This window comes from Myotis davidii, unplaced genomic scaffold (genome assembly GCF_000327345.1).
Source record: "Myotis davidii unplaced genomic scaffold, ASM32734v1 scaffold151, whole genome shotgun sequence".
NCBI classification, from domain to species: Eukaryota; Metazoa; Chordata; class Mammalia; order Chiroptera; family Vespertilionidae; genus Myotis; species Myotis davidii.
In genome coordinates, this window is record NW_006285248.1 from 1,429,686 (window position 1) to 1,445,258 (window position 15,573).

The window sequence follows — 15,573 nt, forward strand, 5'->3', positions numbered from 1 at the left end:
ATCGAACCTGGGACCTTTCAGTCCGCAGGCCGACGCTCTATCCACTGAGCCAAACCAGTTTCGGCAAATATCTTTTATAATAAAAGTTAATAAGATTGCTAGATATAATTTTTATAATATAAAGTTAATATAATAAAAGTTAATATACCAAGTGGTACAATCCTCAAATTATACTCCTCTATGTCTGTACACATATTTAAACTTTTAAATGTGTCACAGATTAGATGTCATTACTCCACACCATTTTATTTTATTTTTTTAAAAATCAGAGTTGTGTTTTGCTGGTAACAAAGCCATACTGGGAAGAATTTTACATTTATCAAGTAATCTAATTTATGACTGAAAAATTATAAAAATGCCCCTTTTATTTATGCTGGAGTTTCACACAGCTTAAAGCAAAACAAAAATTCCCACATCCTTAAGCAAACTGCTTGAACCAAAGTCCTTTTGAGGGTTTTTAAAAATCTGAACCAAGCCCCTGATAGATCTCCATGGGTATCATAACGTCCCTGGTTCACACTCGTGAACTTGTCCCCAGCCCCCAAGGTTAACTAAAGGGTTAGGTTACTGAATCGTCAAAACCCAGGAGGATTAACTGACTGCCAGAATCTGAAAGATCATAAAGAAGAACACGTGTGAAAATGCATTACTTCTTATAATTTTTTATTATACATAATTTCTACTAACCCAAACGGAGCACTTTTTCAACTTCTATAGTATAACTACTTATTAGAGTGACTTAACATGTTATGTTTAAGGATGCAAACAATTAGATGTACAGTTACCTTGGCAGTATTCTGTCAGGGAGTTTGTGTGCTGGAATGGCAACAGGTAACTTTTGCATTTGTCTTGCATAATCAAAAAGCCCTGGTAAATTATGGGAATAAAGCTGAGAAGCTTTACCTGTAGAGACAAATAAACATAACATAAAAGCTAATAATATAAATAGGAACAATTATAAGATACTTAAATACTAAAAGACTTACCAGATATTGATAATAAGCAATTGTTCATTACATACAACCATGTACACCTTCGGGGAAATAGCTGATAAAAAAAACACAAAAACACAAGGTTTACAAAGGATATTAGGTAACAGGAATGTAATATGTGCATATTAACCTAAGCTGTCATATCAATAGGTCAGTGTTTAAACTTTTTTTAAATAGAAATTCATTTTACAAGGCATTTAAAACAAGATGATACACATACATGCACATTTATATGGGAGGGAAACAATAAATTAGCAGTGTAATTTCGTTATCTAAGTCTTAACTTGCTATGATTAGCTCGAGCCTGGTTTATGATAAGGACTAGGTAATCCCAAATTCCTGGGAAAAGGACCTTTTCAAACAGTGTCTATGCCTTTATTTTGGTTCTAGGGTTAGATAGCTAAGACTGTCTTGTGTACTCCCCCCAAAATGTTCTTATGTTTGCATATGAACACGCAGGGCTTTTGGAACAGAAGGACAGGAGGATCACAGTGCAGTGGAACACAGGATATGAAAAACTAGGCGTAGAGGAAAATGGCTGAGAGAATATGATTAAAACTTATCAATCATAAAGAATACATATGTGGAATTCATTACTGAAATCTAGTACTTAAGAACTGAGAGACATCTCTGAAAGCTTGAAAGTGATTAGTTTTTAGGGCAAAGGGAATTTTATGGAACATAGTTCATGTACTTTGAAGAAAAAAATAACTGCTCTCATTTGGATACTTCATCATGAGCATCAGTGGGTCTCAAAGTGGTCCCTTGCACCAGCATGATAAGCATCACCTGGGCATTTGTTAGAAATGGAAATCCCGGGACCTCACTCCAAACTTACTGAAAAGAAGTTCTGAAGGTGGGCCCAGCATCTGTTTCAACCAGCCCTTCAGGTAATTCTGATGTACAGTGAAGTTTGAGAATCACTGATGAGTGTAATCAAAGCATTCTGATTTAACAAGTTTAGCTACTGGCTTTGCTCTGGAAATTCCTACTCGGCTACTCCAAAAGAGACTGGGATGAGGGTGGGGGATGGAGAGAATGAAGAAATAGGTGAGGAAACATATCAAAGCCTCTAAGGACATTAACCTCTGTCTCTCTTGCAACCTTCTACTCATGGTCATTTATGGTCCATTTCAAATGTTTCTCCCCATCTCCCCCCAGAAGGTGCTACTGACTTCTGCTTCTGTGGCCTCTACCTTGTACCACATCTAACTCTGCGTGGTGCAGTTACTGGTTTATGTGTCTGTTTCCTCTATTAGATCATGAGCTCCGTAAGGGTAAGGACTAGTATGTGAATGTGTCTTCAGTATCCAGTAAATAGAACAAGCTCTATAAAGGTTTTATGAATGAGAGGCAGCAAAATCACAGAATTTAAATTATTTCTTATCAACTGTCTTCTTATAATAATTTAAAAATTAATAATAAGAAAAAACACAAAATAACATACCTGTTCCATTGATGTTTCATGAAGTTCATTAAGATTCAAGGTATAAATCCCTTCTTCGGCACCAAATATCAAGTACTGATCTGAAATGACAAAAAGAATTCACTGATTTTGAGATATACCACTTTAAATTTATGGACTAAAATTAAGTAAATATGCATTAGGAAAAAATAACTGATTTATAAGAATTACATATTTTTTATTTTAATGTGTAGAAGTGGTTAGACACTCTAACTTAATGAACTGAATTATATGCAAATATTACCCTCAAAGCAGTGAAGAAACTTCTACGTAAAAAACATTCCGAAGAGTGGCAAGCTGGACTTCTCACCCACCGTGAGAAGGTGCTGAGGACTAGCAGAGAATCTGCAGTTCCTTTTGTAAAATTCCTTAGGATCATGTGCAACTGACAGGATGTAAATCAAGAACAGCTGACACAGATTCGAAATTTGAGCAAATGGACTATTACTATTATAAGCACTAACATAAAAAAAAGAACTGACTGGTGCCCATTTAGAAGTTCACTAAAACTTGGATACTTGCTAGAGTACTTGACATCTTCTAGAAAATACCAGAAGTTTGGTCATGGTCCTGTTTGGTCTGTTTTTACAACATACACTTCTCCAGATTAAACTGAAGTACAGAACAACTCAGAATGCGTGAGCAGTCCAGCACGGCCCGGTGTGCAGGATTAGTTCTGGCATTTACAGGCACAGGCTGTGGTCAGACAACGGAACTGGCTTCAAGCTGCAGCTCTACCACCGAATGGCTGGGACCCTCTGAGTGTCATTCTCTCTACCTGTGAAATGAAAGTACCTATACCTTGGATTTTTAAGGTTTAGAGAGACAGAGAGAGAGAATCTTATATAGTTATTAAGATACAGATATTATAGTCTTTAGTGCCTAATGACAACTATTGTTATTATGACCCCTTTTAAGGTGAGAGATCCTCTAAAGTGGTCACCAGATCCTGAATCCTCAGTAGTTAAATTCCGTTAGCAACGGCCGTGTCTAAAGCACAGATATTGAATGACTGTGCTGCAGAAAGGAAGAAACGTTCCTGGAGGAAATTAAGGTGGCAGAGAGTGCATAGCTTCACTATATTGATACAGGGACTGCATGGTGAAAAATTTTTTTAAAGATTTTTTATTGATTTTTAGAGATAGCTGCCTTCTGCACATTCCCTACCAGGGATTGAGCCCGGAACCTGGGCATGTGCCCTGACCAGGACTTGAACCAGCAACCTTTGGGTGTGTATGGGATGATGCCCAACCAACTGAGTCAGGGCTACACAGTAAAATTTTAATGTCATGTGTCACCTCAAGCACTGCTAATAGCATAAAAAAACATTTACCTTAAAAATGTTTTTAATTGTAACAAAAATTTTCTCAGAAAGATTCAGAAAATAAATCAAATGCTTTCATGGCCTCAAGTTTAAAAAACAATTAGAAAGATAACAAATAAAAACATATAGTATTACCTCTGGTATCGGGGTTTATCCATGATGTTGCACAGTGAATTTTCAAGGGACACCCATTAAAAACCTTTGAAAAACAAGCACCCATCTAGAAAAATGAAGAATAAACAAATTAAGATACCAAGCTGCATGCGTTTGCCTTACAGTGGTACCTCAAGGGGTCCAGGCACAACAGTGAGTATCAACTGACACAAGGTTTTACTTAAAAGAGTTATTTTATTTTCCCTATCTTCTCAAATAAACGAAGCAGTGATAGCAAGCAATTCTGAACAATAATTTATGTACAGAAATATTACTTACACATCAAGAGCAATATAACATTCCATGGTAAGAAGAAAATCAAAATCTCTACAAATTTAAAAATTTTCTTATTTGGTTCTATGAGCCTAAAATCAGTGAATTTAATATTAAAAAGTAAAAGAGTATGATTGATTTAAAAATTCATATATGTACTTCAATCTCAAAACATACAAACTCACTTTAAAAAAAAAATTGAGCAATCTGATGATTTTCCCTGCAAGGATTCAACAGAAAAGCTTTATTCTTTGATGTTGATATTTATTTGAGGCCATTTACAAATCTTTCAGAAAGTACCTTATAATGAAAATCAGTTTTCCCTCATTTTAACTTTTTATCTTCAAAGAGTAAAACATTAATTTTCAGGTAAGAATAAACACAATTAAGAATGCTTTCTCATTTAGTCATGTTTACTACCAACAACTTGTGAGAAAAAGAACATACAAATATTTGGTCAGAAGAACATGTGCTTCATTTTATATCACTAATTTTTTTCTTTACAAAAGTGGAGATAATCCAGAGTGGGGAAAAAGGAGGCTTACTGTTGTTTGTACGCAATATAACATAAAAATTAGTAAGTAATCATACAGGAATAAACTCTTGTGTTTCGTGTAATCACAACAGTAAACCTACTTTTGCCCCACCCTGTACGCTGAGAAAACACATCACTAGTTGATTATAATGGATTAAAAATATTAACCTAAAATATATAAATCTTAAGATTTCCTTTATCCTCAAAAACATACCAACCAATATTTCAAAGGCTTTTGTATCAAAAAAAGAATATCAGCCAGGCAATACCATGAGGTGGCAGTATACTGTTAAAAAATGTTTTTATGGTGTAGGGCAGAGATTATATTGCTTTACTAACAAATAATTAAATTATCCATTCAGATAGCTACCAAAAGTCGTACGTTAAAGTAATGCTAAACCCTCTAAAAATCCTTGTGACAAAATGGGCTACAAACAAATGAGTCTCAACCGTAAGCTGAGTTGTTAGTTGGCCCTGTCCGGCGTTCCCTATTCATCAGCTCCTCCCCGTGAATGGCATACCCGGCGTAACGGTTTTATCTTGTAGCCAGATAAGAAATGTCATCCTTATTGTACACATAACTCTGCTAGACTTGGGAGCTCTTTAAATTCAAAGCTTCTTTTATTTTGTAAGATAAAAATAGTTATTTAGATCTTTATACTAATTAAAAAGTAAAGTTAAAAAGTAAAAAGGCTAAAAAAGTATAGTTGGGAGGTTAAAAACTAGAAAAACCATGGACATCTAGTGTTACGCAGTTTTGGATTACAGCTTTGTAGAAGTGAAAATGTAGTCTGTCTGTACTAACCTAAAGCCACACTGAGCTAAAATAATTTTAATCCTAGGACAGTATGGTCTCATAAAAAACCCCCACCTACAGCAGAGTACATTATAGGACATCTAAGGTCTAGATGTTGATCTCGTTAGAGTTGTAGGTCTTATTAGAGTTAGGTGACATTTTGTGATCTGGGTGACTAAGACATTTGGGTCTCAGCTTTACCCTAAAATTCAATGTTTTGATAATTGAAAACATGTTAGAAAAAGTGTTGTATCTACATCCTGTACTTCCTATTATATCCATATGCCTTTTTCACATTTCTTCAACAATATCTGCAAGGAAGATATTAATAAAGTTTGGAATAAAGGAACTTTAAAATGTATAATTTTATCATAATTTTTTTTGGGAAAACTACTTTTTAGATGTAATAAATACTGAAATTACCAATCTTATAGATTTTTTCAACAATCATGGAGGTTCTTTCAAATAGGCAAATGGGTTGAGAACCTTTCTAAAAAAATCTAACCAAAGGTACACATATGAGCAATTGTTTGTCACTGTATTTATTTTGAAAACTTCAGCTATTTGATATTTATACTTACATGCACTTTAGGTGTTGGGGGTAGACCGTTACTAATAGGCTTCTAGAAAAAGAACACATGCATGATTACACCTCTTTTGTTGCTGTTTGGTATAACAAACACACATATTAGAATAAAAAAGACAAATACATTCTTTTTGTAAAACAAAACACTGTAGATAAGGCTGAAGTTCCCTATAAATCTCCCACAGTCCATTTATTCCTCGTACCTGTGCCTCACAAAACCAGGTTAGTGTCTATCCTTTCAAAACTTTCTCTAGCCAATTATATGCACTCATGTATTTGTGTATCCTTCCAGACGTTTTGTATATATTCATATACATGCCCCCACAGAAAGTACTGATTTTGTGTGTGTTTAAGAGCAAGAATAGTTATGCACTAATGTCAACTTGTCCTTTGCCTTAATACTGGGCCTTGGACAGCATTTCATACCAGTATATATAGGTCTGGTGCATTTGTTTTAACTGTGGCACAGCATAGCTATGACATAATTCAGCTATTCCCTAATTGGTATTGAGTAATTAGGTTACTTTCAATTCATTACTGTAACAACAATATGGAAACCATCACCCTTGCCTATACCTTACTATGCAATGTGTGAATGTTTGTTTGTTTGTTAAACCTCACCTGAGGACTTTTTCCCCACTGATTTCCAGAGAGTGGAAGGGAGGGAGGAGAAGAAGAGAGAGAGAGAGAAACACTGATGTGAGAGAGACACATCAATTGGTTGCCCCCTGTACTTGCCCTTAAGCAGCTGAGGAATCTGCACCTGAGGTATGTGTCCTTGACCAGGAATTGAACCCACGACCCTTTGGTCCCCAGGCCGACGCTCTAACCACTAAGCAACTGGCCAGAGCTGTGTGAATGTTTTTTAGGGTATGCCGTGAGAAATAAAACTACTGGAACATGGGATCTGTACCTTTTACATTTTAGTGGATACCGACTGCCAAACTTTCACAGTGCCCACATCACATCACACCCACCAGTAATATATGAGAGTCCTGGTTCCTTATAGTCTCACAGACACTTAACATTTGTTATCAAACTGATCAGTAAAAAATATTTTGTCATTCATTTGCATGCCTCTGATTTCTAGAAGGGTTGAGAATCTTTCTAAAAAAATGTTTACTAAAAAAAAAAAGTTTATTGGCTCTCTGTATTTGCTCTTCTGTACATTGTTTTTTTTCATATATTTTTTACTAAGTTTCCTTTTTCTTATCGATTAGCTGGAATTCTTGATATAATCTAGATTTAAATACAGTATCTAATATATATATTACAAATGCGTTCTCCTAGTCTGTAGATTATCTTCACTTTGCTCACAATGTATTTTATTAATTGAAATTTTACATTTTGATTTATTCAAATATATTAACCATTGGTCAGCATATACTGATAATTACAAGAGCAAAAATAGCACATATGCTCACCTACAATATTCTCAAGAATATCAGATGTTTTCCCAAGGAACTACATTCCTAGAGTATATGCTTTGTACCCTGGAGAAAGAATCTCTTTGGGAGAGAATATACTTTAAGTATAAATTGTATTAAAGTCTAGATTTCTTTCAAGGTTAACCTGAATAGCTTTTAAAGGAATGACTTGTATTTTTTTCTCCATCTGACATAAATCAGAACTATTTAAATGATACAACAAAATTAACTAAAAAGCTGCTGTTGATTTCATAATTCTGTGATATGATACAAATACTCTGTGTAGTACCACTTATATGAGTAACTATTAGACACTTCTGAAATTGACTATATACAATTTTACTTTGTAGATCTGATTATGAGAATATACAGCCTGTTATTGCCACAAATTTCTGATAATATTTTTTCCATTTGGAAAATACTCTATGTACTTATTTTTATATTTATGTTCCTAAATTACCTTCTATCATCTACTTTGTGAAACATTATTTTTAATTAGGGAGCTCTGAATGTTATAACCGTTCGATTTAAGTACTAACAGAATTGGCTATAAATAATTTCAATAAGCTGCACAAATGGTAATCATGTTTCAGTATATCATGGATACTGTTTATCCTGGGATACAATCATGAAATATTTATTTCAGAATTATTAAGATGTTAGTTTAACTAGGAGTTTCTTATACTTCTTAAATAAGGTAACAGAAAAGCAAATTAAAAATGCACATATAATAAAATTGTATACATCTTTCAAAGGTTATTATACTTTGTAGAGCCATTACATTTTTGTACTACATTAGCAGGGCTGCTAAAATTTAAACTGATGAAAGCAAAAAAGGCACTGCTCAGTTGAAAAGACTCTATTAAACCCATTTCTGAAGGATACTTTACCCTTTTGCTAAAAATGTCATAAATTTCACAAATTACAAATGGACAACCCTAGTCAAATGCCTTAATTGAATTATTAAAAACAGTATGTCATATTCTATTGTGAATTCTTTAACAGTTAAATAGCTATAGTACAAAGCCTCAACACTGCTTACTGTGCAAAACCACAGGTATATGCACATAAATATATTAAAAGTACTATAAATTTCTATAAAACTAACAACAAATATTAGTATACACTAAGACTTCAAAAATATTGTCTCATCTCATGATTGTATTGGCATCCGCTGAATTGGGGATTTTAAGGATTTTTTGTTGTTTTAAGTTCTATGACAACAGATTTGCTTTCTGATGATGAAGAGCAAATTCTTTACAAGTGTTAAAAAAATTTTAATCTCCCTGATAATACTATTTATGTTTTAACTAGAGGCCCAGGGCACGAAAATTTGTGCACTCGGGGGGTAGGGGGGATTCCCTCAGCCAGGCCTGCACGCTCTCACAATCTGGGACCCCTTGGGGGATTGTCCACCTGCCAGCTTAGGCTCTGCTCCCCGGGGGGTCGGGTCTAAGCCATCAGTTGGACATCCTTAGCGCTGCTGAGGAGGCGGGAGAGACTCCCGCCATCGCCGCTGAACTTGCAGCCATCAGCCCGGCTTGTGGTTGAGTGGAGCTCCCACTGTGGGAGCGCACTGACCACCAGGGGGCAGCTCCTGAGTTGAGCGTCTGTCCCCTGGTGGTCAGTGTGCGTCATAGCGACTGATCGTTCTGCTGTTAGGGTCAATTTGCATATTACCCTTTTATTAGATAGGATCGTTATGTGTTTTATCTTGCATTTATAACAGCTTCTATGGCTAATTTCATCTTTCTTGAAGTGGTATCTACTAGAAAATAATCTTAATTTTTCTTCATTGTTAGCTATTCCAAGTAAGAGTAGTAATATCACAAACTGCATAATCTATAGTTAGAAATTTATCCTAGGGTAGAAGCTACAGTTTTCCTTATCTGTCCATGTTCTTGTTTCCCAAACTTCCTGACACTGTAAAAGGGACTTTTAAGGAACAATGAAAAAAACAATAGCTATTTTCTGAACAATCACAAGAAGACTAAGTGTTTACTTGCATGCAGGTCACAAATTGGCCTAAATAATTCAAATAGAAAGCCATCATTCAAGTTTACCATTGAGCAAAGTTACTTTTTTAAAGATTTAAACAATTCATATTATTATACTTAATACACCAAAATACCAACATAACTAATTATAAAACATACAATTGCTGTAGCTCACTAATTATAATCGCAAACCTAACCAAGTAGTGAAAAAGAAAACAAATACAAGTAGACTTTATGAATATAAATACCTACTGGTACATCTTTCTTTTCTTTCCTTGAAAGGTTTGTTCCTCTCTGTTCATTCTGTTGTTGATATAAGGATCCATCTCGTTCACCATTCAACTGGAAGGAGCCCACTCCATTTCCTTCAATAAGATGTTTAAATATATTTAAAAAAGGACTAACTTTCACTCAGAAAATGTAGGAAAAACATCTCTGTGACAGTTTCAGCCTTCATTAGGGATCACCCAATTAGAATACTTAGCACTGAATTAAGAAGTCTTACATATGTGCTCTTCTACTTATATCTTTATTTCTTTCATATAGGCAAATTTATTTATTTATTTACATACTTACTTATTTTTTAATCTTCACCCAACTTACTTATATTTTTAATCCTCACCCAAGGATATTTTTAAGTAGAAGAGAGAGGGAAAGACAGAGAGAAACATCAATGTGAGAGAAACACATTGATTGGTTGCCTCCTGCAGGAAACCCTACCAGGGCCTGGGCCAGGAAGGAGCCTGAAACCAAAGTATGTGCCCTTGACCTGAATCAAACCCGGAACCCTTGGTCCACAAGCTGATGCTCTATCCACTGAGCCAAACCGGCTAGGATCATATGGGCAAATTTAAATTCAGGTTGTATCATATATTAGTGTTAAGAAGACAAAAAAGAAACACTTTCAGGAAAGGAGCAATTTAGAGTATGTTATCAAAGAAACTTTCATTGTTCTTTTTTTAAACAATTTCTTTTGCATAATACGCAAGAAATTTTACAGTATTAACACAGCATCCTCTGTTATTAACTTGGAGGCAAATACCCAGCAAATATTGACCATTATTTTTTTAAATGATTAAATGAAATAAAACAAAGGAGTAAGCCAAAATATCCTCTTCTTTTTACTAAAACAGAAGTACCCTATAATCAATACACATTTTCCTTGTTTGTTCAGAGTTTAAATTTCTTTTGTTGCCCAACTACAGTTAAATGATGAAATGGACGTAAACAACTCTCCAAAAGAGGAAAGGCTAGACATGAAATAAAAAACAAGGGGCAAGCCCTGGCTGGTTTGGCTCAGTGGATAGAGCGTCAGCCTGCGGACTGAAAGGTCCCCGGTTCGATTCCAGTCAAGGGCATGTACTTAGGTTGCGGGCACATCCCCAGTGGGGGATGTGCAGGAGGCAGCTGATCGATATTTCTCTCTCGTCGATGTTTCTAACTCTATCCCTCTCCCTTCCTCTCTGTTAAAAAAATCAATAAAATATACTTAACAACAAAAAAAAACAACAAGGGGCAAAATATCCCAAACTAGGCCACAGGTAATCCTGTCATAAAAACACTTTAAACCATGAAGTGAAAGGCAGAACACATCTCTAGAGCTATAGCCTTCCTTCTTCCCTCCTCAAAGGAATTTCAAATAATCTCTTAAAAGATTCCCTCCATTTTTTTTCATATGGTATGAAAACCTATTTCACCCTCCCTTCCCCCATTACCTAAAGCAACAGGCTTTTGTGGCGGCAATCTGGGAGGTGGTGGTCTAGGTGGGACTTGGGATGGTTTAGCTGGGCTCTCTGACATGGGACATCTCTTGATTGTTCCTTGATTATCATCCTCAGTAGAATGAGTTTCCTGGGGTATGAATATGGACTTAGGCTGAAATAATACAGAAAAGGACACGAATGATTAAACATGCAATTATTCATGTTTCATTAAACATAAAAAATACTAAAGTAAATATTATTATATATCAAAGGCTTTTAAACTGTGTATACTTACAGAGTTTCAAGGTTATTCAACTATCTGATTCAGATGATCTCAATACATATTTTAAAATTATACACTAAAATGCTTTCTCAGGAAAAAAAAAAAAAAAGAGACTTCTTTCTATTAATTCCTTACAAGCCTTCCCACTTAGACTTGCCAAATAAAAATATTCTGATCTTTCTTATCTCCAATTTAAATGAGTCTCTTTTTATTTTAAACATTCAGGCTATTCAGCTCCTTACAAGACTAATCTAAACTGTCTCTTTTAAATGACTCAATGTCTTTTATGTTAATGCTTAATCTTTCAGACTGGGGGTAGAAGAAGATATCAATTAAAATTTTATCGTCATGGAGAATACTAATAAAAGATGTCTGAGAAACTTTCTGTTCAGACAATTATGAAACCTCCACCAGCAGGAGGTTTGGAGAATTTATGAATTCTTATAAAAGGTCCCTTATTAGGAATATTACTTAGCACTTATCTCTTTGAGATTCAGATTTTTATACTTAATATAATACTAAACTAGCAAGTGCAGTATTATCTATCTGTGTGAATCACGATTTTCTCAAAAGTAAGAAATGAAAACAAAATGTAGTAACATATTGGATGCCAAGACTAATCAGACTCTAATTCTCATTTATAACCCATGATTTCAAACCTTATAAAACCAACAGCTCACTTTATAAACAGTTCATTCTGTAATTAAAATTTGATATGCATAAGCTTATAAAATAAATTTATATTAACTCCTTTTATCTTAAAAAAAACTCCTCATCTGTTGGAATAATTTATTATTTTTGTGATGCTTTTTTTGACAAAAGGATTTCATTGATAAAAAAAATTGAAAATTAATGGCCTATTTTTAATTTAAAAGCACCTTCTGAAAATTAAATATCTGTGATAAAACACTATTCTTTACTAATTCTTAGGGCATCAGTTACTAGATTGTAGATTTTGAGGAACAAAATATTATTTAAAAATATAAGTTGCCCGACAGGTGTAGCTCAGTGGTTGAGTGTTGACCTATGAACCAGGAGGTCAAGGTTTGATTCTGTCACGGCACAATCCCTGGTTGTGGGCTCAATCCCCAGGAGGGAGTGTGCAGAAGGCAGACAATCTCTCTCATCACTGATGTGTCTATCTCTCTTTCTCCCTCTCTGAAATAAAAAAAAATACGTATTTTAGAAAAAAAAGTAAGTTTCCTAAACTAAGTGAAATACTACTAATTCATTAATATAATTTTTTTCATGTACAAATTTCTAGAGCTTATTTAGAATAAACAGTAAGTGGCAAGTTGGATAATTAAAAAGGAGAAACAATAATAACACAATTATCGACTTATATCATGATTAGTTAGTAACTTCTTCATGATGTTTCTTTGTGGGTCCCATGTGAAAATAAGCTACAGAGTAAATATTAATACAGTATCAAATAATCACACACATACACAAACAAATTTAAATTGAAAAAAAAATCTGTCTACCTTTGGTGGCAAAGGAGGTGGAATTTTTGCTTTCATGGTTGAACTATAAAAATATAAAAGTTTAGAATTAGAACTCTTTATTTTTAAAAAAATCATTACTAAACTATAATTAATTTTTCAAAGTTATGAAAGAAAAAAATTGTATAACAAGTTACTTTTTTCTAAGACTGGGCATTTTCTAAAATATTTTGTTAAATATTCAAATTATGCTGAATGGAGTATCATTCCGAGGTAATTGAGTAGATAAGCTTTCTTGATTTCAAATTCTATCCAGTAATTAAAAGTGGGAAAGATAACTACAATTACAGTTTATATCAAGTGAAAGGTAATTAATGTAAAACAAGTAATTGGTTTACAGGAAAACAGCAAAATGATATACTATAAAATTATCATAATGTAATATATATTTTTACTACCATTAGATATGAAATATCTCTGATGCACCTCATCAAAATATACATGCTTTATGAAATTATAGACAGAACTGACTTGACTGAAGCTTAGATTCATTACAATTCAGGCCTGTAGTTTCTAAAACGTTTACAAAACTTAGAAGATGATAGAGCATAAATTCTTTGATGAAGAAAATGAGGCCCAGAGAGGTTAAGGGACCTGATCCAAGGTCACATAGTAGTGAAGTAGAAAGGAAAACCTACGCCTCCAAGGACTCAAGTGCGTTTGTCATTGATGTTTCTATCTCTGTCTCTTCCTTTCCCTTCCTCTCTGAAATCAATACACACACATATATATAAATACTAGAGGCCCAGTGTATGAATTCGTGCACCAGTGGGGTCCCTTGGCTTGGACTGTGGGATCGGGCTGAAACTGGCTCTCCAACATCCTGAGGGGTCCTGTATTGCGAGAGGGTGCAGGTCAGGCTGAGGCACCCCACCAGTGCATGATCAGGGGTGGGGAGGGATGAGGGAGGTGGCCAGCTGGAGAGGGAATGCTGGAGGGCTCCAGGGCATGTCTGGCCCATCATGTCTAGCCCATCTTGTTCAGTCCCAATCGGCTTGACCCCAGCAGCAAGTTAACCTACCAGTTGGAGTGTCTGCCCCCTGGTGGTAAGTGCATGTTATAGAAAGTGGTTGCGCAGCCTTAGCATATCATAGCATATTATGCTTTGATTGGTTGAACGGACTGGACACTTAGCATATTAGGCTCTTATATAGGATTTTTTTTAAAAAGTGAGCCTGTTTAGAAGTCAAAAAAAAGAAAAGAGGAGAGCTTGTGAGAAAGATCCCATCTTCTTACAGAATCTATAATAATAAAAGCGTAATATGTAAATCAACCGAACAGCAGAACGTCTGTCTGGACAACCACACTATGACAGACACTGGCGCGAGGCAAGCCAAGATGGGTGTGATGAGATTGGTTGGGGGCCTTCCATCGCCCCATGATCACCCTGCAGAGGGAAGCCCAGACCACCGGTGGTGGGGTGATCAATCAATCAGGGGGTTCCACAATCGCCCCAAAGAGGGAGGTCCAGGCCACTGACCAGTGGGCTGTGGCAGGTGGGCGGGGCTTCCCTCTACAGGGGTGATCCATCATGGAGCCCGGCTGGGTGGGCGGGGCCTACTCCTTTGGGGCGATTGATCAGCGGAGCTCCTGAACTGTGAGAGAACCCCCACAGGCCAGGCTGAGGGACCCCCCCCAGAGTGCATGATTTTCATGCACCGGGTCTCTAGTACATAAATAATCATCAACAGAATGCAGTTAAAGCCCACTGTGGTTGGGTCTTTAACGGAAATGTTATTGGAAACTGGAGGAAACGTGACCTTTATTATAAAGAGTCAGGGAAAATTTGGCTGAATTATGTCCTGGTGTTTTGTTGAAGGTAAAAATTCAAAGTAATGAAATTGGATATTTACCTGAGATTTCTAAGCAAAGTGCTAAAGGGAGTGGCTTGCTTATAATGAAATGAAAGAGATGAACTAAAGAAAAAAATGCCAAGAAGAGAGAAACTAGAACTTGAAGTTTGAAAAATTCTCAGCCTTTCCACATTAGCTCACGAAAGGATGGCATGAGAAGGCATGTTCTGAAGAGAGCACCAAGGGTGTGGCTGGACTGTCACTCAATACGGAATTTATGGGATTTTACCAGCACAAACACTGGCAGCTTGAACGGAAGGGGATGGAGATGAGACAAAAACAAAGGAAGGCTGCGAACTCCTTGGATTTTATAGAACAGGATGGACAGAGGTTTCAGAACGTGCACTACTCTTTAAGAAGAGCGAAAACATAATTCTGAAGATGATCCATAGATCATTAGATCTAATTTGAATTGATTTATTAGGCCTTTAGAGTTGATGCTGGGAAGAGCTAAGCCTTTTAGAATGACTGCATTTTGCATGTGTTAAGGACATAAACTTTGGGTGACGAGGGGCACAATAATATGGACTGAACTATGTTCCCTCAACATTGTATGTTGAGGTCCTAAGGTTGATGTGATCATATCTGGAGATAGTGCTTTTGGGAGGTAATGAAAGTTAACTGAGATCTTACGAGTCAAGTCCTAATTGAACAGGATTAGTGGCTTTATAAGAAGAGGGAAAG

General features: G+C 35.6%; 1 protein-coding gene across 7 annotated transcripts in view; it reads right to left on the reverse strand.

Moving 5' to 3' along the window:
- The window catches only part of MAP4K3 (mitogen-activated protein kinase kinase kinase kinase 3), a 68,436-nt gene that overhangs the window by 12,658 nt on the left and 40,205 nt on the right, over nt 1-15,573 (reverse strand). For all 7 annotated transcript variants that reach the window (XM_006755933.2, XM_006755935.2, XM_006755931.2 and 4 more), the window contains 8 exons: nt 13,019-13,061; nt 11,264-11,423; nt 9,801-9,913; nt 6,120-6,161; nt 3,917-4,001; nt 2,440-2,519; nt 987-1,047; nt 786-903 (listed from right to left, as the gene is read on the reverse strand). In XM_006755933.2, the coding sequence (XP_006755996.2) occupies nt 786-903; nt 987-1,047; nt 2,440-2,519; nt 3,917-4,001; nt 6,120-6,161; nt 9,801-9,913; nt 11,264-11,423; nt 13,019-13,061 (702 nt within the window). The remainder of the gene's footprint in view (nt 1-785; nt 904-986; nt 1,048-2,439; nt 2,520-3,916; nt 4,002-6,119; nt 6,162-9,800; nt 9,914-11,263; nt 11,424-13,018; nt 13,062-15,573) is intronic.